Source organism: Eleutherodactylus coqui, unplaced genomic scaffold, assembly GCF_035609145.1.
Source record: "Eleutherodactylus coqui strain aEleCoq1 unplaced genomic scaffold, aEleCoq1.hap1 HAP1_SCAFFOLD_120, whole genome shotgun sequence".
NCBI lineage: Eukaryota > Metazoa > Chordata > Amphibia > Anura > Eleutherodactylidae > Eleutherodactylus > Eleutherodactylus coqui.
In genome coordinates this window covers 336,504-359,519 of record NW_027102320.1, presented here as the reverse complement: position 1 = coordinate 359,519, position 23,016 = coordinate 336,504, and the positions used below count along the sequence as shown (strand labels likewise).

Here is a 23,016-nt window from a genome sequence, read left to right as displayed (position 1 = left end):
GAGTAAGGGACTGGATAATGTGACACCAACATTTCCCTTGTTTGAAAAAGATGAAGAGCCAGTTCCGATAATGCCAACCACGTACGTTACCAGAAGAATGGAGAAATGTATTAGTACTGCGCCACCCCGAACTTCTAAGATGAACTGTCAGTGGAATTCCTATTTGCCTATGGTTAATGCAGAAGACCTTAGGTTCGAGCGAGGGCACACTCTGCGGGGTGTTAACTTGTACAGATAGAGGGTATGGATGCCCGGAAATAAGCCCAAGGAATCCATGGCCTCCTTCTGAGGTGAGGTAGGGATCCCCCCTCCTAGGAATAGGGACTTACGGGCAGTGGAGAAACCCTGACGCAAGGGAGAGGCGACCGAGGAAGAGTGCAAGGCCTGGTGCTTGATCTCCATATAAGTTTTTAGGGGGGTTTGTGAGGGTATATGTATATATTGCCATATTTTTTTTATGCTTTTATACCTGTATGCAAGTTCTATTCAATGCTAAAATGAGAAAAACTTATATGTCGCCTTACATCAGATATTCCAAAAGTTTGCAAGGCTGAGAGAGATGTTTCCAGAAATTCAGAGATGATACAGAACCGAACACGAAGGCCGTGTACTTGGCTGTTTTCCCAGAAGCGCCATATCTAGATAACGACTGTTCAACTACGTATATAACTTTCACTGTCTCAGGCCGGAAATCCGGACTTTACATATATGGTTATGCAGTGAATTTGAGCCAATGAGCCCATCACCCATTCCTAGTGATGAGACCAAAGGGTATAAGATCCCATGTAATCTGTAATAAAGTGCGCAGTCATGTCCCCGTGTGAGGAACTATACCAGACCTCCGTGTGTGGTGTCTCTTCTTTACCGCCGGCCGCGGGGCATTGGGGTGGGCCTGATTGGTGCTGTACGCAGAATTTTCCTTGACAACGTGTCCGTGGTTAAGTGGACCTTCCCAGTAACTGCGTTGGTGAGGGCATGATTTATGTTGCGGGAGATGTGCTGGTGTAGGGCTGTAACGGCACACCGGGAAAAATAGTGGTGACTGGGGACCGAGTAGCGCAGGACCGCCGACGCCATCATGTTTTTGAAAGCCTCCGTTTCCATAAGCCTGTACGGCTGCATCTCCAGGCTGATTAATTTGGCAATGTGCACGTTTAAAGCTTGTGCGTGCAGGTGGCTGGTGGCATATTTGCGCTTTCTCTCAAACGCTTGTGTTAGCGACAGATGAACGCTACTCTGAGAGACATTGCTGGATGGAGTGGAGGACGTTGGAGGTGAGGGTGTGGGTGCAGACCGGTAGGCACTCGTGCCTGTGTCCTGGGAAGGGGATTGAATCTGTGAGGCAGGTTGGGGCACAGAGGAAGAGGCAGTGGTGTGACCCAGAGGCGGTGAATGGCCTTCATCCCACCTTGTGGGGTGCTTGGCCATCATATGCCTGCTCATGCTGGTGGTGGTGAGGCTGGTAGTGGTGGCTCCCCGGCTGATCTTGGTGTGACACAGGTTGCACACCACTGTTCGTTGGTCGTCCACGCTCTCACTAAAAACATCCACACCTTTGAACACCTAGCCCTCTGCATGGAGGCTTGGCGCGAGGGGGTGCTTTGGGAAACAGTTGGGGGATTCTTCGCTCTGACCCTGCCTCTACCCCTGTCCAATCCACTGCCTCTTCCAACCTGTCCTGCTGCTGCACTTGCCTCCCCCTCTGAAGCCCTGTCCTCAGTAGGCTTAGCAAACCAGGTGGGGCAGTCACCTCATCATCCAGCTGCTCTTCTCCCGAATCTGACTTACTGCCCTTACTACTACTTCACTGACAGACAACTGTGTCTCATCATCCTCATTCATAAAAAGCTCTTGGGACAGTTGCCGGAAGTCCCCAGCCTCATCACCTGGACTCCGGGAACTTTCCAAAGGTTGGGCATCGGTGACGACAAACTCCTCAGATGGGAGAGAAACCGTTTTTTCCCACTCATGGCAGGGACCCAAGAACAGTTCCTGGGAGTCTGCCTGCTCAAAATATGCCATTTTCATGGAGTGAGGGGGCTGGGAGGAAGGAGGAGCAGCCAGAGGATTCAGAGTTGCAGTCCCTAGGCTGGGAGTAGTGGACTGCGTAGAAGACTGGGTGGTCGATACATTGCTGGAGGCTTTTTCTGCCATCCATGACAGGACCTGTTCGCACTGCTCTGTTTGTAATAAAGGTCTACCGCGCGGGCCTGTAAATTGTGATATGAAGCTGGGGAGCCCAGAAACTTGCCTCTCTCCTAATCCCGCAGCAGCCGGCTGTGATTCACCTGGACCAGGAACTCGGCCTGTGCCCACACCCTCACTTGGACGTCCGTGCCCATGTCCTCGCCCCTTACCCCTACTTCTCATCAGGGCGGATTAAGAATAGAGCAGGGCCTAAATAAATTAGCCCACTGTACAGCACTGACAACTGTGGCTTAATTCACTGCACATACAGAGACTTGTAGATAGCGGAGGCTCTATGCTGTGACTTAAAAATATTAACCCGCTGTCTTGCGCTGATATCTAGGGGTAATTTACCGCTTGCAGAGACTTGTAAATAATAGAGGCTGTATGGAATGAGAGAAGACTCTAAAGCCAGTGGATAGTGCTGGTAACTGCGGCTATCTCAACCCCATCAAGGAAAGGGTACTGTGAGACGCTCTGCACAACGGCAGAGCTGAAATACTTTGCAGTGGCCCAGGAAATATTACAGTACTGTTTAGCGGTAAGACCTCTGTTTAATGCACTGCAAACACAAAACGGTATAACTGAAGTTGTAGGCTAGGAAATGTTAGAGAGCAGTTTCACGGTAAGAGCTGGTTGTACTGCACTTCAGGCTGAGAACGCTATTACTGAAAGGCTGGGAACAGGCCTAGATGTGTAATACAAAAACTGATGCACTACTACTCCCCGCAAGCCACAACTATAATGCACACGGTCAGATGTAGCCCTAAGAAGGAGCGTTGGGGTTCTTGCACGGAGGATCAGGACAGTATAGTGTATTACTTTCCCTATAGAAATGGCTGTGCCCCAACACTCTGTGTCTAATGCACTGCAGACACAGAACAGTATAAATGAAGTTGCTTGCAATAGGCTAGGAAATGTTAGAGAGCATTTTCACGGTGAGAGCTGGTTGTACGGCACTTCAGGCTGAGAGCGCTATTACTGAAAGGCTGGGAACTGGCCTAGATGCGTAATGCAAAAATTGAAGCACTACAACTCCCAGCCTGCCACAAGTATAATGCACACGTTCAGATGTAGCCCTAAGAAGGAGCGTTGGGGTTTTTGCATGGAGGATCAGGACTCTATAGTGTATAACTTTCCCTATAGAAGTGGCTGTGCCCCAACACTCTGTGTCTGATACACTGCAGACACAGAACGGTATAAATGAATTCGCTTGCAGTAGGCTAGGAAATGTTAGAGAGCAGTTTCACGGTGAGAGCTGGTTGTATGGCACTTCAGGCTGAGAACGCTATTACTGAAAGGCTGGGAACAGGCCTAGATGCGTAATACAAAAATTGATGGACTACTACTCCCAGCAAGCCACAACTATAATGCACACGGTCAGATGTAGCCCTAAGAAGGAGCATTGGGGTTATTGCACAGAGGATCAGGACTGTTTAGTATATAACTTTCCCTATAGAACTGGCTGTGTCCCTACACTCTGTGTTATGCACTGCAGACGCAGAACGGTATAAATGAAGTCGTTTGCAGTAGGCTAGGAAATGTTAGGGAGTAGAGATGAGCAAACCTACTCGGCCACGCCCCTTTTTTACCCGAGCGCCACGATTTTCGAGTACTTCCGTACTCGGGCGAAAAGATTTGGGGGGCGCCATGGGTGAGTGCGGGGTTGCAGCGGGGAGTGGGCGGGAGAGGGAGAGAGAGGGCTCCCCCCCCGTTCCCCGCTGCTAACCCCCGCTCCGCCACGCCTTCCCCTGTCCCCCCGGCGCCCCCCGAATCTTTTTCACCCAAGTACGGAAGTACTCAAAAATCGTGGTGCTCGATCGAGTAATTACTCGAAACGAGTATATTCGCTCATCTCTATTAGGGAGCAGTTTCACGGTGAGAGCTGGTTATACGGCACTTCAGGCTGAGAACGCTATTACTGAAAGGCTGGGAACTGGCCTTGATGCGTAATACAAAAATTGATGCACTACAACTCCCAGCAAGCCACAACTATAATGCACACGGTCAGATGTAGCCCTAAGATCCTACTCTAATACTTTCCCCATATAAGCAGCTCTTTCCCTAAACTCTGCATAATGCGCTGCAGACTGAGAACGCTATAGTTGAAATGGCCTGCACAGCCCGTGATGCTTAAAAAAAATTGGTTCACTACTGCTCCCAGCCAGCCACAACAGTAATGCACACTATGAAGAGTGAGTAGCCATGAGAAGGACCGTTGGGGTTCTTGAAGACAGGATCCTACTCTAACACTTTCCCTATATCAGCAGCAGCACTTTCCCTACCCTCTCCCAGAATGCGTCTGAGGCGAGCCGCGGGCTGGACCAGTTTAAGTACTTGGCGGTCACCTGATCGGCCCAGCCACTCACTACTGTGGGGTGGGATAGGGCTGGCATTTTACAGCAGGAAGTGGTAATGCCTTCCCCGCATGTCTATTGGCTAGAAAATGGAGCTAAACAAGGAAATGCAATTGACTCGAGTACCGCGTGGTGTGCGTCTCGAGTAACGAGCATCTCAAGTACCCTAATGCTCGAACGAGCATCAAGCTCGGACAAGTGTGCTCACAATTCTCTAGTGGTTGATAAATATATTGAACAGAATGGGGCGTAATACTGAACCCTGTGTTACCCTACTAGCAACGGTGGCCCAATCTGAGTATGAACCGTTTATTACCACCCTATGCTTTCTAACTCTGAGCCAGTTGTTTACCCAGATACTCGCGTTTTCACCCAATCCAAGCTGCCTCATTTTATATATCAACCTATTATGCGGCACGATGTGAAATGCTTTAGAGAAGTCCAGACATACGAGATCAATAGACTCTCCCAGGTCCAGCCTGGAACTTACTTCATTGTAAGTGGTGGTCATATAAATCCTCGTTTGTTACCAAGGCATTCCCTAGTGTACACATTGAGGTGCTGCCGACCTGGAAATATATCATTGTATGAACAATTGTAAATAGTAAACTTCATTAGGGCAATTCTTATATTCTGTGTACATCCTACAAACAAGCACTGATCAACTTGTTATATTGTTGATCAGTGCTTGTATAAGCAATTAGTCTGCCTTGGATCTTGGACCTTGGATCTTTGTGAGAACATTTACAACCATTGATAAGCTGTCACGACTGACAACATTTCAGATATGAAAGATGACCCCTTGTTACACTTTCTTATCATAATAGAATGAAAATATGGACGATTGTTATTTTCAGATGCGTGATGATAACCAGATTGTCTTTTGTTATTATAGTTATTTTTGGAGACAATTACTGCAGTTTGTGGTCAATAAAAGGCACTGTTCCCATCTGCGTTGGAAGTTCCGTTTTATAGTCGTCATCACAGATTATTTCACATTTGTCAGAAAAAAATAGTGCAGCATGCAGCACTTGATTATCTGCTAAAATGTTGGAGACAACGAAAGCCAATCAATCCTATTATAAATCAATGGGATAGTCATTGTCTGTTGGTGTCTGTCATGTAATGTATTTGAAGTATTAAATTCTGTTTTTCTGCTTCTAGAAAGGAATAGAAAAATAGAGTGCACAGCGCAGATGTGAACACAACCATATGTGATATTTTATAATGTATAACTATTCTTCAAAAAAATTACATTAAAGTCGTTCTAACTTCTTTTAACATCATGTCGAGTACTTGAGTTGTAATTTTAATTAATATGTGTCAGCAGAGTTTTGTATATGAAATACTCGCCCAAGTTAATTTGATACTGGTGTTTACACGGAAACTTTTATGAAGTCAAGGTTACTTTAGAGTAACCGAGGAATAAAATATGTATACACATAGAGGAGCGCTAGATTCTGCTCAGGCTGCATGTATGGATATCCCTCTACAGAATGTGCCACTCCTCCCATTCTCCTCATTTAGGACCTAAAGACTGCTTGTGCCAAATTTTACGCTGTATGACACCGAGAAGTTATATTACATAGGAGTGCACTTACATTAGCACTTGGCATTGAATAATCAAGTTGTGACCCCTCTACTTTTTTTATTTATAACCTAAAGAATGGCTGTGCCAAATTTCAAGTTTGTACTACATCGGGAAGTTAGAGAATTAGATTAGGTACATTACACAGGGGCGCCAAAATGTTTGCACATAGCATTGACTAATCGAGTTGTGACCCCTTTGCCTTTCCTATTTAGGACCTAAGGAATGCTCCTGCCAAGTTTCATGTTTGTACGACATCGGGAAGTTAGAGAATTTGATTTGGTACTGTTAGGTTGTGATGCTGGAGTTTATTGTTCTACAGGGTTCCAGGAGCACACCTGCACAAATGAGGGTCAATTGAGCTGGCTGGGTGTGGTTGTTTAGGTCAGCCAATCTCCTGGGTCTGGGTGTAGTTATGTACCCCAGACCCTCTGCAATGAGGAAGCTGTATTTCCTTAGTATTGTCTGCTGTGTGAGTAGGGTCAGCTTGCAACTTGCTGTGTGAGTAGTGTCTGGTCAGCTTGCAGCTTGCTGTGTGTGTAGTGTCCTGTGCTGCCTGTTTAGTGTCTTTCTAGAGTAGAACAGCTTAAGTTCATTGACCAATGTATAAACTAATCCCTGGCTTTTATATTCAGCTTTACCATCTGTTTTAGCATGTGAGGTTGTGTGGTAAGTGAGTTTGTGCATTTAGTGTGTCAGTTCCGCCTGGTTGTGAGTATCACCCTTTCAGGGAGAGCAGGGCCGAAGTTCCAGTTTGGGGCCGCCTCTATTGAGGTGATTGCTCTGCTTGTAGGTAGGACCAAGTCATCTTCCCTGCAGCACAGGGTCAGGTTCCCCTAACCCGTGTCTTCGGGTCATGTTTGTGTAGGCCCGATGCTTATTTGCCCACACGAACATAACAGGTACATTACACAGGGGCGCCAATACTTTTGCACGTAGCATTGAATTTTCGAGTTGTGACCCCTTTACTTTTCCTATTTAGGCCATAAAGATGGCTCCTGCCAAATTTCATGATTGTTCGACATTGGGAAGTTAGAGAATAAGTGGCGAATCAGTGAGTGAGTGAGGTGGTTTCACCTTTATATATATAGACTGATATAAATAAGGCAATAGAATGAGAATGCAGATAAGGAATTGGTCTGAAGGTATGGACCACACACCATAATGTCCAGTGCATTAGAGATTTATAATTATAGATGGCACTATTGCACCATTGACTTTCAATGATAAACTGCAATTAAACTATATTATTATTTGATAGAACTTATCATGTATTACATATATATTTTCAACTTTTATTAACTTTTCAGTTATTTAAAAAAGACCTGCAATGTCTTTGGGTCAGCAGGACTGGCTGCAGAGCTTGGTAGCCACGGCCATGTTGAATCTATTGCTGATAGTGTAACTCTAATTCCTTGAGTGGCACTACTCAACTGAGAGCGGTCGATCCAGTAGGGATGGGAAAATTAGTTTTTGCTGGAGTGGCCCTTTAAAACTTTAGATGGCCTTGTTGGAGGCATACACAATTGTGGGAGATGACTGATAGGTTCACCATTTTGTCTGTATTTTCTTTTGTCAACTGTGAAGATACTATATTGTGTTTATAATCTAATCCTCTGGGGGAAGGGAACATCGCCCTTCCCCCCCCACCTCCACAAGAATTGAAGGAGCAGAGCTTTGTGTCCATAAAGTGGTCAAACCGGTTCTAACCAGCAAAGAACTTATCTAGGAATGTCTTTGTGCAAAGGGACAGGAAATGGCTGACTGTAAGAGAGAGATAGGAAGTATTCCCTTCCTACCACAAGTCAAGAATGAATAGAGCATGCTCAAGGGAAGCTCCTCCCGGGTGAATGATCTCACAGCTACCTCACAAATACCTCCCTCTGAGAATGACCTATCAGCACACAAAGTAATGTAACTGTATCCTAAATGACCTAACTTCCTGTGTTGAAACCTTATTTAAACTTTTACCCGCCTAAATAAAGGCGGACTCTTTTGGGACACATGATGCAAGACGTGTGGTCTTTGAAAGGGTCTCCAGACCTGTACATTATTCTTATCTAATATGGCACCCACAGTATATCGAAAAGCGAATATTGCGCTAACACAATCTCTCTACATAAACAGTACAGTACACTGTGTATACTTTAGGGCCACTGCAATGAATAGGAATTCAGGATGGTAGAAAAAAGGTAATAGACTAATACAGTCTATGGTGAGAGGTGAAAAACTGTCCTCCTCCAGAGACGAGTGAGTGGTAGGGAAACTGCATACAGAGTCTTAACCTAGTGTACCATGTACAGTGTTGATATCTTGCCTTACCTTATGCAGTACAACAGAGCTATCTGTCATTAAATTCCACAAATCCATGATTTGATTCAGTATGTGTTCAACCTTCAGGGTTTGTTCACATGAGCGTACTTGCGTAGCATATTGCGCGCACAAATTTTGAATAGATCTCAATAGGTTTGTTTTTTTATGTGATGGGAGATTGTATGAAAAAATATGTGGCAGGAGCTATCTTGGTACACATCTGTGAAATCAATGCATGTTCCTGAATGTGCATGACATATGCAAAAAATCTGCACATTTGCTGCGCATATATGCACAAAATTACTATTTTTTTGTGTGCATTTGCACACACAAATGATCTGCTTATTATGTTAATTCAAATTAATTAAATTGATTTCCTTTGGTTATTTTGTGCAGGAACAAGCTGCTCCACACATATATATATATACTCATGTAGGGCTGGAAGCCACTTTTGCCCCTGGATAGACATTTTAATGGACAGCTTGTATGTCTGCATTAGCTGTTAACATGTTCTTTAATGATCTTTCACCTGTTCCTTAACCCTGCATTGATTGGTTTGGTCTATTAAAATAATTAATCTGATACCAGATGACATTGTGTAACGATGAACGCCCTGAGCTCAGCATGTTACATTGGCAGGGGCTGAGGGTTTAGTATCAGGTGACTGAGGGTGGGTTTAGGAAGAGGAACGGTGTAGAGGAGACGCTGCGTGATCTGTTCTACTGCTAACAAGAACATTCCATTGTAAGAATGGATACTGCAGGAAAAGTAAGAGCCGAGTTCATAGCAGTTTTACTAGATATATTAGAGAGACCAGTGAGTTAAGCTTCAGTGTAAATAAGGGCACTTTTAGATGAAGCAAGAAATCGGTCTCCCGAGCGAATGAGCGAAACGTCACAGTTTGTTTGGACGGTCAGTTTAAACACACAGATAAATGGTTTCATTTTTTAGAGGATCGTTCAGTTTGCTGTACTGGTGAAAGAGAACTGCTGAACGATCGGTATTTAAACAGAATGATTTTCATGCTTGCAGGAAATGAACAATATGTGAACAAATTATCTTTCATTGGCCGTGTTTACGCTAAACATTGAATTATCATTCAAATTTGAAAGAACCAGCAATTTGTTATTTATCTATTTCTTTATTCTTTGGAATGATTACACTGGCCAACATGATTTTTTTACAAGAATATTTAATGGTGATTCTTGTAGTATTTCACCTCCTGAATTCAAATATGTTGTTAGAATTTTTCCATCAGGCAGGTTTTTTGTGACAATTATTTCTTCTTTTTAATTTAGGTGTTCTTTATGGGTTGCCCTTGGATGAATTACTTTTATATTTAGTGTCCTATTCAGTATATGATTAGAGGAATGAGGTCTTCTGTTATGCCGATAGACAAAATATCAAGATTATGCAGCTTTATTCATGTCCAGACCTGTTTAGATATTGCATCGTTTTGTTAGTAGAAAGCCACTATGCAGCTGGCAGTGAGTCTGTTAGCATAAGTGTTTGTTTTTCTGTTGTGTTTTGTTTGTTTTTTTATTATTTTAATTGTTTCTTTAGTTCTTAGGGCTAACGCCCACGGATGGATTTATGCCGCATTCCCCGTGGCGTAAATCCGCGGTGAAATAACGCAGCTATTAGGTTCTATTGAACCTAATAGCTCAGTCCTCACATGCGGGATTCTGCCGTGGATTTAAATCCGCTGGAAAAAATTTGTGGCATGCTCTATTGTACTGCGTTTTCTGCAGTGGGAGGTCTCCATTAATATAGTATTACTAGAGACCACAGAAAAACGCGGTAAAAAGCGCATTTTTCCATGACCACCAAAGGGGACTTTTTAGTTTATCCCTGCAGGATTTCTGCGGCTTAAAACCAAGTGTTTGAATCATCCAATTTCTGTCATGTGTGTTGTGAACTAACATTCAAGAATCAGGGGCAAAATTTTATGCCACTTGCAAAAACGTGTGATGAACTTTATTTTGGGTGTAAAGTTAGTGATACTGATAAAAACTAGCCCCACATGTATGCTGATTATCATGTGTTAGGTTTCTTACTGGTTGGAAAAAGGGTTCACATCGTATGCCATTCAGATGATTTGGAGGGAATCAAAGGACTATTAAATAAATTGCTATTTCTACTTAACTAACAATAAATGAATCACATTTAAAACTAAATATACAGTTAATTATCCCAATTTGCAATCGGCAATGAGGTCTGTCTTATATAATGATGTAACAATGTGATTGTGGACCCACCGTTGACTCTGAAGCTAAGACTGCGCACAGGCTGGAACTCTGGGCAACGGACGAGAAAGGGGAGGTCTTAGTGGAATCACTAACATTCTGGTTGTAAGAAAACTCTGCCTATGGCAGAAGACTGACACAATCATTATGATGGCCATTAGTAAAGTGACGTAGGTACCTTGACAGAATTTGGTTCACCCGCTCCACCTAACCATTGGATTGCAGGTGACTGGACACAGGCACTGGACTGACAGGTCCCTCCCCACTCGAGCACCTCACCCATTTTCCAATTCAGAGAAGGATTATGATCCCGCAGCCAGTGTAAACCCAGGAGTAGCGAACTAGGAGCCCCAGGAGGTACCAAGAAGAAAATCATCTTGGAATGAAGAGTGCCAACTCTCAGTTCTAAGGGGTCCATGGTCCACTGGATGACCTCGGACAGGACACTGTCATCAACCATAGTGACCACCAGAGGGCTCTTGAGATGCCAAATGGGAAACCGATGTTGGTCAACAAAGTTTTTTTGCAGAAAGTTCCCAGTGGCATCGGAGTCAAGAAAGGCCACCACAGAAACCTGAACACCGGACAGGAACAGGTTTACTGGTAAATTGGTTAGAGGAGCCATCCTCACCCAGGGCTGCCTCTCCAATGTGGCAGTGTTTTCCCGGTCTGTGGGGACACTCACTCACCAGATGACCAGGCGTCGTGCAGTGTAGCCTACACTACTGCACTCTCTGAGACAGACAAATCCGGTTGATCTGCATGGGTTCAGGCTTGCTGGAGTGGTCTGTATGTGGAGTGGGTAAAGGTCTCGCCTGGAAGATCCTTCTCTTCTGTAAAATCTTATTCGAGACCAGAAGTGGTGACCACAGAGGGAACCAACGCAGTGACAGCCGTACTAGTAGAGGGCTGTGATGCCATCCTGGCAGCCATGATACCGTCGAGTCAGGCACTCATGATATGAAGTCAGAATCTGTACCTGTCTCTGTTGCTGTACTGTAAGCTCCTGAAACATCTCCGGCAGTTTTCCGTGGTGAGAATCAGCAGGGTCCCTGGCCTCGGTGTACTGTAACAATGTGATTGTGGACCCATTGTATCAGCCTGCCGAGTGAAACCACCCAGCAGGATAGACAGCTACCTCCAAGGTGAAGACTGAACTCGGTGCAACGGATGAGAAGGAACCCGACCCTGAACTTGGATGAGCTAAAATGTCACTTACCTGGAGATCACCCCTGAAGGTGGAGAGGTCCAGGCCGCCTTTCCTATCCCTGACTCCTAGTCTTCCCTTCCTACCTGGTGTAAGTGCAAACCGATATTTGCTACACAATATGCTATTGTACTCCAAATTAAATTGTTTAGAAGTAAGCTGAGCTCAGGAGACTAAAGGTCCATTTACATGGCCCGATGATCGCTCAAAGATCGCTCAAACGGCAGTTTGAGTGACAGCTTTGAGTGATCATGTTGCATAAACTATTAAGTAGCTATTAACCATGAAAAAAGTGTAAAAAAAAAAAAACAAGCAAAAAAACCTCTCACCTCCCTTCAGATGCCGGGGCTCGGCGGCGACTTCTGGAGCTGTCCCCGTCTCTGTAGTTCTGAGCTATCCACAGAGCCAGGGACAGCACCAGAAGTCACCACTGAGCCCCAGCAGCTGAAGGAAGGTGAGTATTTTATTTTTTTAGACTACTTTATTGGATTTTCAGGGAAGGGCTTGTATTTAAAGGCCTTCCCTGAAGTCCAATGACGGAGATGCTGGCAGCAGGATTCTCTACCACAGCTATCATGTGTGACAGCTGCGGTAGGGAATAGATGAATTCCTCTGCTGCATCTGTCACAGATGTGGCAGATGTAGCAGCAGGGAATTCTTTTTATTAGCGGGGATGAAGGAAACATCTGCCGCATGTGGCAGATGTGTTCTGCATCCCCGCGGGGGACAAGGCAGTGGCGGATAGGTTAGTTTATTTTTTTTTAACACAAAATTTCTTGTTTTTCAGGGAAGGGCTTATATGTAAAGCCCTTCCAGGAAAAACAATGCAGGGGTGACGGCAGAACATTGTTTTCAATGCAGCAGCCGGCAGTAGCCGCGGCTCCATTGAAAACAATGCATGCATTCCCTATGGTGCATGCATGTCCTATCTTTGCAGGCACGCAACTGCAAAGTAAGGACATGTGAACACACCATAGGGAATGCATTGTGGCTTATAGATGCGTGTTTTTGTGCGCGTACGCATGCACAAAAACACGCTCGTGTAAAGCCACCCTGAGGGTCAAACGTGTGCAGGAATTTCCAGATCCTCGGTTATGGTGTAACACTTTATTATGTGCAGGACATTGATTGTTGGTTAATATGAGTATCATTTTCTTTGGGAACTTGTATTGGTGCTGCATTTCCTTCATGTTCTGTTTTTTAATGCTTTTATTATATATATAATTCTCAATAAAAATTTTTTAATAATAATCTCTGCAGTCCTGTCTTGGACATATATTTTGGGTTTGTTATATTGGTTGATGTGTGCGACTGACATTTTTGGTGGGACTATAGTTGTCTTCATATAGGATTTACTAAATTTAATATAGTAGTAATTGAACCTACCCATAGAAAAAAGTTATCGTGCTATTTTTGCTGTAGTGTGTACTATGTAGAAACAAGACTTTTTCCCCAGGTGACAGTATTGAGTTTTATTTTTCATTTGACACCACTTAAATTTTTTTTTAACGTTTTTCAGTACATTATATGGTTTACTAAATAGTACCATTAACAATACAACTTGTTAAACAAAAAACAAGCCTTCCGACAGCTAAGCCGATGGATAACTAAAAGTGTTATAATTTCTTAAAAGTGGGGAGTAAAAGCAGAGGCAAAAAAAAGAGTCGTTAAAAGGTTAATAAATTTGGCACACCTTAATCCAATGCACTTCAAATTAAGATCTCTGTATGAAATGTCAGTCTTAATAGATTCTTCCGTTATTATTATTTTTGTGCACTTACGTAATTCTGTGTGTATTTTGTACAGAAAGCGTTCATCATATAGTTAATTAACTCATACATACTAGTAACTGTCTTGCAGGCTATAAAATGCAGAGCAGCTGTTGCTTGGGGCGCAGGTCAGCCACTTACCATTGAAGAAGTGGAGGTACAACCACCAAAAGTACATGAAGTTCGGATAAAGGTAGTATGTTTAGTAGAGATGAGCGAACGTACTCGCCCGAGCTTGATACTCGTTCGAGTATTAGCGTGTTCGAGATGCTCGTTACTAGAGGCGAGCACCACGCGATGTTCGAGTTACTTTCACTTTCATCTCTGAGACGTTAGCGCGCTTTTCTGGCCAATAGAAAGACAGGGAAGGCATTACAACTTCCCCCTGCGACGTTCAAGCCCTATACCACCCCCCTGCAGTGAGTGGCTGGGGAGATCAGGTGTCACCTGAGTATATAAATCGGCCCCTCCCGTGGCTCGCCACAGATGCATTCTGACATAGTTCAGGGAAAGTGCTGTCTTGCTGGAGTTGCTATAGGGAGAGTGTTAGGAGTTATTTTAGGCTTCAAGAACCCCAACGGTCCTTCTTAGGGCCACATCTGACCGTGTGCAGTACTGTTGAGGCTGCTTTTTGCAGTGTTGCACATTTTTTTTTTTTTGTATATCGGCCGTGCAGAGCATTGCGTCCTCAGTCTGCAGTAATTTTACATAGTATAGGGCCAGTACTGCTGAGGCAGGGACAGTGAAAAAGGTGAAAGACATATACTGTCTATATAGGCAGTGGGCTTTTCCAAAAAAATTTGGGAAAAAACATTCTATTTGGGCTGACTGTGACCGTCCTGAGTGTACTGCGTCTCTGCTGGGGGTAGTAGTCCTAATTAATACGCAGCCAGCTAAGTGTTACAGCAGGCTTGCGCAAAATTCTTTCCTGGCTCTGCGTTGGCCTTTACATCACCGCTGTCATCCTGTCCAGAGGGAAACAGTCTGCAGTAATTTTACATAGTCCAGGGCCAGTAGTGGTGAGGCAGGGACAGTGAAAGAGATATACTGTCTATATAGGCAGTGGGCTTTTCCAAAAAAATTTGGGAAAAAACATTCTATTTGGGCTGCCTGTGACCGTCCTGAGTGTACTGCGTCTCTGCAGGGGGTAGTAGTCCTAATTAATACGCAGCCAGCTAAGTGTTACAGCAGGCTTGCGCAAAATTCTTTCCTGGCTCTGCTGTGCGTTCCGTAAGCGAAGTCAGCCTCCAACCACAGGCCAATAAGCGGCACATTTAATTACAGCGTTCTGTTTCTGCACTACTGGTAATACACCATGCTGAGGGGTAGGGGTAGGCCTAGAGGACGTGGACGCGGGCGAGGACGCGGAGGCCCAAGTCAGGGTGTGGGCACAGGCCGAGCTCCTGATCCAGGTGTATCGCAGCTGACTGCTGCGGGATTAGGAGAGAGGCACGTTTCTGGCGTCCCCACATTCATCTCACAATTAATGGGTCCACGCAGTAGACCTTTATTAGAAAATGAGCAGCGTGAGCAGGTCCTGTCGTGGATGGCAGAAAGTGCATCCAGCAATCTATCGACCACCCAGAGTTCTGCGCCGTCCACTGCTGCAACTCTGAATCCTCTGGCTGCTGCTCCTCCTTCCTCCCAGCCTCCTCACTCCATTACAATGACACAATCTGAGGAGCAGGCAGACTCCCAGGAACTGTTCTCAGGCCCCTGCCCAGAATGGGCAGCAATGGTTCCGAATCCTCTCCCACTGGAGGAGTTTGTCGTGACCGATGCCCAACCTTTGGAAAGTTCCCGGGGTCCGGGGGATGAGGCTGGGGACTTCCGGCAACTGTCTCAAGAGCTTTCAGTGGGTGAGGAGGACGATGACGATGAGACACAGTTGTCTATCACTCAGGTAGTAGTAATTGGAGTAAGTCCGAGGGAGGAGCGCACAGAGGATTCGGAGGAAGAGCAGCAGAACGATGAGGTGACTGACCCCACCTGGTTTGCTACGCCTACTGAGGACAGGTCTTCAGAGGGGGAGGCAAGTGCAGCATCAGGGCAGGTTGGAAGAGGCAGTGCGGTGGCCAGGGGTAGAGGCAGAGCCAGAACGAATAATCCACCAACTGTTTCCCAAAGCGCCCCCTCGCGCCATGCCACCCTGCAGAGGCCGAGGTGCTCAATGGTCTGGCAGTTTTTCACTGAGAGTGCAGGCGACGGACGAACAGTGGTGTGCAACCTTTGTTGTGCCAAGATCAGCCGGGGAGCCACCACCACCAGCCTCACCACCACCAGCATGCGCAGACATATGATGGCCAAGCACCCCACAAGGTGGGACGAAGGCCGTTCACCGCCTCCGGTTTGCACCGCTGCCTCTCCCCCTGTGCCCCAACCTGCCACTGAGATCCAACCCCCCTCTCAGGACACAGGCACTAACGTCTCCTGGCCTGCACCCACACCCTCACCTCCGCTTTCCTCGGCCCCATCCACCAATGTCTCTCAGCGCACCGTCCAGCCGTTGCTAGCGCAAGTGTTGGAGCGCAAGCACACCGCCATGCACCCGCACGCTCAAGCGTTAAACGTGTACATAGCCAAATTTATCAGCCTGGAGATGCTGCCGTATAGGGTTGTGGAAACGGAGGCTTTCAAAGGTATCATGGCGGCTGCGGCCCCGCGCTACTCAGTTCCCAGTCGCCACTACTTTTCTCGATGTGCCGTCCCAGCCCTGCACGACCACGTCTCCCGCAACATTGTACGCGCCCTCACCAACGTGGTTACTGCCAAGGTCCACTTAACAATGGACACATGGACAAGCACAGGCGGGCAGGGCCACTACATCTCCCTGACGGCACATTGGGTGAATTTAGTGGAGGCTGCGACAGAGTCAGAGCCTGGGACCGCTCACGTCCTACCCACCCCCAGAATTGCGGGCCCCAGCTCGGTGGTGGTATCTGCGGAGGTGTATGCTTCCTCCACTAAACCACCCTCCTCCTCCTCCTCCTATGCAACCTCTGTCTCGCAATCAAGATGTGTCAGCAGCAGCACGTCGCCAGCAGTCGGTGTCGCGCGGCACGGGTGGGCAAGCGTCAGCAGGTCGTGCTGAAACTACTCAGCTTAGGAGAGAAGAGGCACATGGCCTACGAACTGCTGCAGGGTCTGACAGAGCAGACCGACTGCTGGCTTGGGCCGGTGAGCCTCCAACCGGGCATGGTCGTGTGTGACAACGGCCGTAACCTGGTGGCGGCTCTGCAGCTCGGCAGCCTCACGCACGTACCATGCCTGGCCCACATCTTTAATTTGGTGGTTCAGCGCTTTCTGAAAAGCTACCCACGCTTGTCAGACCTGCTCGGAAAGGTGCGCCAGCTCTGCGCACATTTTCGCAAGTCCCACACGGACGCTGCCACCCTGCAACATCGGTTTAATCTGCCAGTGCACCGACTGCTGTGCGACGTGCCCACACAGTGGAACTCTACGCTCCACATGTTGGCCAGGCTCTATGAGCAGCGTAGAGCTATAGTGGAATACCAACTCCAACATGGGCGGCGCAGTGGGAGTCAGCCTCCTCAATTCTTTTCAGAAGAGTGGGCCTGGTTGGCAGCCATCTGCCAGGTCCTTGGAAACTTTGAGGAGTCTACCCAGATGGTGAGCGGCGATGCTGCAATCATTAGCATCACCATTCCTCTGCTATGCCTCTTGAGAAGTTCCCTGCAAGCATAAAGGCAGACGCTTTGCGCTCGGAAACGGAGGCGGGGGAAGACAGTATGTCGCTGGATAGTCAGAGCACCCTCCTGTCTATATCTCAGCGCGTTGAGGAGGAGGAGGAGCATGAGGAGGAGGGGGAAGAGACAGCTTGGCCCACTGCTGAGGGTACCCATGCTGCTTGCCTGTCATCCTTTCAGCGTGTATGGCCGGAGGAGGAGGAGGAGGAAGAGGATCCTGAAAGTCATCTTCCTAGTGAGGACAGCCATGTGTTGCGTACAGGTACCCTGGCACACATGGCTGACTTCATGTTAGGATGCCTTTCTCGTGACCCTCGCGTTACACGCATTCTGGCCACTACGGATTACTGGGTGTACACACTGCTCGACCCACAGTATAAGGAGAACCTTTCCACTCTCATACCCGAAGAGGAAAGGGGTTCGAGAGTGATGCTACACCACAGAACCCTGGCGGACAAACTGATGGTAAAATTCCCATCCGACAGCGCTAGTGGCCGAAGGCGCAGTTCCGAGGGCCAGGTAGCAGGGCAGGCGCGGAGATCAGGCAGCATGTACAGCAAAGGCAGGGTAACACTCTCTAAGGCCTTTGACAGCTTTCTGGCTCCCCAGCAAGACTGTGTCACCGCTCCCCAGTCAAGGCTGAGTCGGCGGGAGCACTGTAAAAGGATGGTGAGGGAGTACGTAGCCGATCGCACGACTGTCCTCCGTGACGCCTCTGCCCCCTACAACTACTGGGTGTCGAAGCTGGACACGTGGCCTGAACTCACGCTGTATGCCCTGGAGGTGCTTGCTTGTCCTGCGGCTAGCGTCTTGTCAGAGAGGGTGTTTAGTGAGGCTGGGGGAATCATCACGGATAAGCGTACCCGCCTGTCAACCGACAGTGCCGACAGGCTTACACTCATCAAGATAAACAAAGCCTGGATTTCCCCAGACTTCTCTTCTCCACCAGCGGACATCAGCGATACCTAAACAATACGTAGGCTGCACCCGCGGATGGAAGCATTGTTCTCTATCACCATCAAAAACGGGGACCTTTTAGCTTCATCAATCTGTGTATTCTATTCATCCTCCTCCTCCTGCTCCTACTCCTGAAACCTCACGTAATCACGCCGAACGGGCAATTTTTCTTAGGCCCACAAGGCTCAGTCATATAATTTTTGTAAACAATTTTTTTATGTTTCAATGCTCATTAAAGCGTTGAAACTTTCACCTGAACCAATTTTTATTTTAACTGGGCTGCCTCCAGGCCTAGTTACAAATTAAGCCACATTAACTAAAGCGATTAATGGGTTTCACCTGCCCTCTTGGTTGGACATGGGCAATTTTTCTGAGGTACATTAGTACTGTTGGTACACCAATTTTTGGGGGCCCTCGCCTACAGTGTAATCCAATTAATTTTTTGCCCACCTGCATTAAAGCTGACGTTACATCAGCTGTGCTGGGCACTGCAATGGGATATATTTATGTACCGCCGGTGGCTTCCTGGGACCCACCCATGCTGTCGGTCCACACGGAGTTGTAACTGCATGTGTCCACTTCTAAAGAATCCCAGTCTGACTGGGGCATGCAGTGTGGGCCGAAGTCCACCTGCATTTAACATGACATTACATCAGCTGTGCTGGGCACTGCAATGGGATATATTTATGTACCGCCGGTGGGTTCCAGGAAGCCACCCATGCAGTGGCAGCGGAGTGTCATGCAGGCAGTGATTGTGCTTTGTTGGAGGTAGTGTGGTGCTTAGCTAAGGTATGCATTGCTAATGAGGGCTTTTCAGAAGTAAAAATTGTTGGGAGGGGGGGGGGGCACTCTTGCCGCTATTGTGGCTTAATAGTGGGACCTGGGAACTTGAGATGCAGCCCAACATGTAGCCCCTCGCTTGCCCTATCCGTTGCTGTGTCGTTCCCATCACTTTCTTGAGATGCCCAGATTTTCACAATTGGAAACCTTAGCGAGCATCGGCGATATACAGAAATGCTCGGGTCGCCCATTGACTTCAATGGGGTTCGTTATTCAAAACGAACCCTCGAGCATCGCAAAATTTTCATCCCGAGTAATGAGCACCCGAGCATTTTGGTGCTCGCTCATCTCTAATGTTTAGTCTTTATTGCCTTAGGAAATTGATGTAATGTAATGATGTATCAGAGCTGTGTTATTGATATGAATTTGTCATGATGCAACATGATATCACATAGTGTTATACCATATGTAGTATTCCACACGATGTAGGTAATCCTACCGCCTTTAGGATGTAGTCAGATATAGGTAAAGGAACTTCAGTATTAATGAAATTGTCAGACTTGACTTAGATTATTAATGAGCAATTAAAGGAGAATTCAGTTTGTGTTAGTATCAGGCCGATTTAATGAAAATCATCATGAATTAGGACAGTTGATTACGAGTCTCATTAAGGTCAATGGGAGTAAAAATCAGGTTCACTAATTTGCCCTCCAAAAGGTCCTCAATGCAACCAAAGATGCCAAAATTGCATGGAAATACAGCCACACATCTGGGAAACACTGTGCTCTTCCCAGAAACCTGTACAGTGTACAGTGGTGTAGGGGTCAATCATAGCACAAGGGTGTCACTGAAAACAAAAGAAGGCCGACACAGGGTCTTCTAGATAAAAAATTGCGCCAAGGTAGACAGCAGATGTGATGCTTGTATTAAAAGGAATGTCATAATTTTACAACTGACAAATTCTACCAGATGAACAGAATAGCCAAGCATGGCCCTTGTCCAAGGAAAAGCTAGAACTACAGCTGTTTCTTGTGCTTTAGAAAATGTCCATTTTGGGAGAAGGAGGTGAAAACGTGGCAGAAACAGGAGAAGCAGTTCTGCCACCAGCAGCAACAATACCTTCAGAGCACAGTGTGGCCTTTGATGTAAATCTATGTAGAAAAAAGGATAAAATAGGACAGCATTTCCCAATAGAAATCTATGGGTGCACGTTAAAGCACAGCTGCAACATACAATAGAAACCAAAAAACTGCAACAGCACTCAAAATATATTTACTATCAGAGGTATACATACCTATAATCAATACTCTAACCACATTAAATAATGCAAGGTTCTTGGTATATAATTTGGTTTCTAATAACAAATCTATGGTCAGTCGTATGTAGGTAAAAATTGCCAGTGTGCCAACTAATTAGTGGAATCTGCCATGGGGGGTGCAGAAGTCAGATGATATCCATGCCTGGTTCACTTTTTATAAATGTCAGGTGATCCACATTGTCTGTGGACAGGTAGATGTGTCTGTCAGTTATCACACTCCTAGCTATGCTGAACACCCTTTCTGATGGCACACTGGCAGTGTGGCAGGCAAGCACCTTTAAAGCATGTTGTGTAAACTCTGACCACTCATCTAGTTTAGACACCCAGTGGTCAAAGGGGCCAACTCCATGTCTGAGTACATCCATGCGGCAGCTGACATGCTCGTGGACCATCATGGATAAGTGCTGCCTGTGACTGCCAGTCCTACCCTGTGCTTTTGCTGCAGGTTGTAATGGGCTGAAAAAAAACTATGCCACAGCTCTGTTAGACTTTCTCTGTCACCGGTGATGGTGCTGCTGCAGCAGATGCATCCCCCCTGTCATGGGGAAATGCTGTGCTCAAGCTGCTTAACAGACTGTCCTGATACTGCTGCATTTTGAGGTCCCTCACCACTGACAGAATGAGATTTGTCATTTTGGCCTTGCAGCGGGGCTCAAGGAGGGTGGCCACCCAGTAATGATCTGGTGTTTTGATGTGGTCTATGCAACTGTTCTTCTGCAAGCACTGTTGCATAAAAGCACTCATATTCCTCAAAGTGTGATGGCCTACATTCCTCAGAATCAGGCCTAAGAGTATCCTTTGGGTGATCCCGCCATCCATCTATAATAGTTGGGATTAGTGATGAATAGAAAGAAAGTAGCCCCTTACCTTGCCTCTGGGCCTATATTATACCTCTCCACTTCTTCTTCCTCCTCTACATTTCTCCCATAAGTGGAGAAAACACCACCCTCCCTGTGGTGTTGAGTGATAGTGGACTGGCCAGACATTTGGGAGACTAGTATCCCCTTTTCCTCCTGTGACAACATGTAATTGTCCCAGAGGCCTTGTAGCATCTGTTCCAGCAGGTAGACAACAGGGATGGTCATACTGATCATTGTGTCATCACGACTGACTATTTTGGGCGCTTTGTCAAGTGGGCTAACATGGCACACACCACTTTGATCTGCTGACACTCCACAGGCATCAAGTGACTGATCTCCATACACTGTATAAAGAGAAGGGTGAGTAGGGGACAGACAAGGATGACTTTCCTAAAACTCTTGGCGGTACCATGAAATTGGACCACTACTTTTGGTTTCATGCCCCACCTGCAGAACATTGACCCGGTATGCTATTAAGGATGTGTAACTCCCCTAGCCATGCTTGCTGAACCATGTGTCTGTGGTCAAGTGCGCCCTGCTACTGGCAACATTTTTCAATGCCAGGGACACTTTATCACTCGCATGTCGATGAAGGGCAGAGACAGATTTTTGGGCAAAAAAATTAAGGTGAATGTTAATGTCAGCGAAGCATTTCCCACTCCTGGCTCTGAAGCCTGCAGCCAGATCATCAATTGTGGAGGAGAAACCTGTAGTAGGCGTGATACTGCTGTATGCAAAACTGCCTCTCTGTGCTCAGAGTCTACTACATGAACGGGGAGGTTGATGGAGGTAGCGACAGCAACAAGAGTGGAAGAGGGAGAAAGATGAGGGTTGCCCTCTGACCAGGATGAGCTCTCCAAGATAGCATGGGAGTTCATGTAACTGTTCATATAGATTGTGTTAAGGTTGTTTACATTCTTACTGCATGTTAAACGCTTACTGCAAATCTTACGATTGACCAGTCTTCTGTTATTATGTGAAGTTTCAAAGAATGCCCAGGTTGCACAAGCCCTATAAGTAGACCAGCTGTTGGACTGACCTTGGTGCTGCTGTGACTAGCAGTATCTAAGGATGGTGGCACTGCCCTCTTGTTTTTCTGCAACACCCTACTTAGTACCTTGTCAGAATTCTTCCATGCAATGACCGCCTCTTCCTCCTCCCCCTGCGAACTGCTATGATGACTCTCCCTGCCTGTCCACGTTAGATTGAGTACTTCAATCTTTACCACCAACTCTTCCTCTTCATTCTCCTACTGAGTGGACTCTGTTAAAGTACTCACCGGAAGCTAGCATCTCCATTTCTATATCCTCCTAGATACAGATTGCCTGTGGAGGGTTGACCAAGTGTACTGACTCACCTTCATCTTCCTCTTCGGAGGAAAAAATAGTTGGGTATCAGTGTGTTCAATGTCTTTGTCTTCTCCCTCTGGTTGTTTGAACTTTCCAGTTTATATCCATGACACTGCGTGATCAAACAGCTCCTCAGTTTGATCCATGTGGATTGTTTTGGGGATGCAGGGAATTTGGCATGGGGTGAAGTATTTTGAGGATGATCGTCGCTGACTGGTGCAGACTAATTGCTGCTGCGTAGGGTCTGTAAATAATTTGTAGTGGCTGAACTGGCAACTTTGAAAGACGTCAAAGGGCACAAACGGAGATCTGCAATATTTGTACACCAAAGCATATTTTGTCTGTCTACTTTGCTGCTACATATGTTGACAGTATCAG

General features: G+C 46.4%; 1 protein-coding gene across 1 annotated transcript in view; it reads left to right on the top strand.

Annotated features, from left to right (window-relative positions):
• Nucleotides 1-9,149: 9,149 nt before the first annotated feature.
• LOC136601743 (alcohol dehydrogenase 1-like) overlaps nt 9,150-23,016 on the top strand; it is a 33,627-nt gene continuing 19,760 nt past the window's right edge. The window contains exons 1-2 of the mRNA XM_066588845.1: nt 9,150-9,213; nt 13,759-13,860. Of these exons, the coding sequence (XP_066444942.1) occupies nt 9,196-9,213; nt 13,759-13,860 (120 nt within the window). The 5' untranslated portion in view covers nt 9,150-9,195. The remainder of the gene's footprint in view (nt 9,214-13,758; nt 13,861-23,016) is intronic.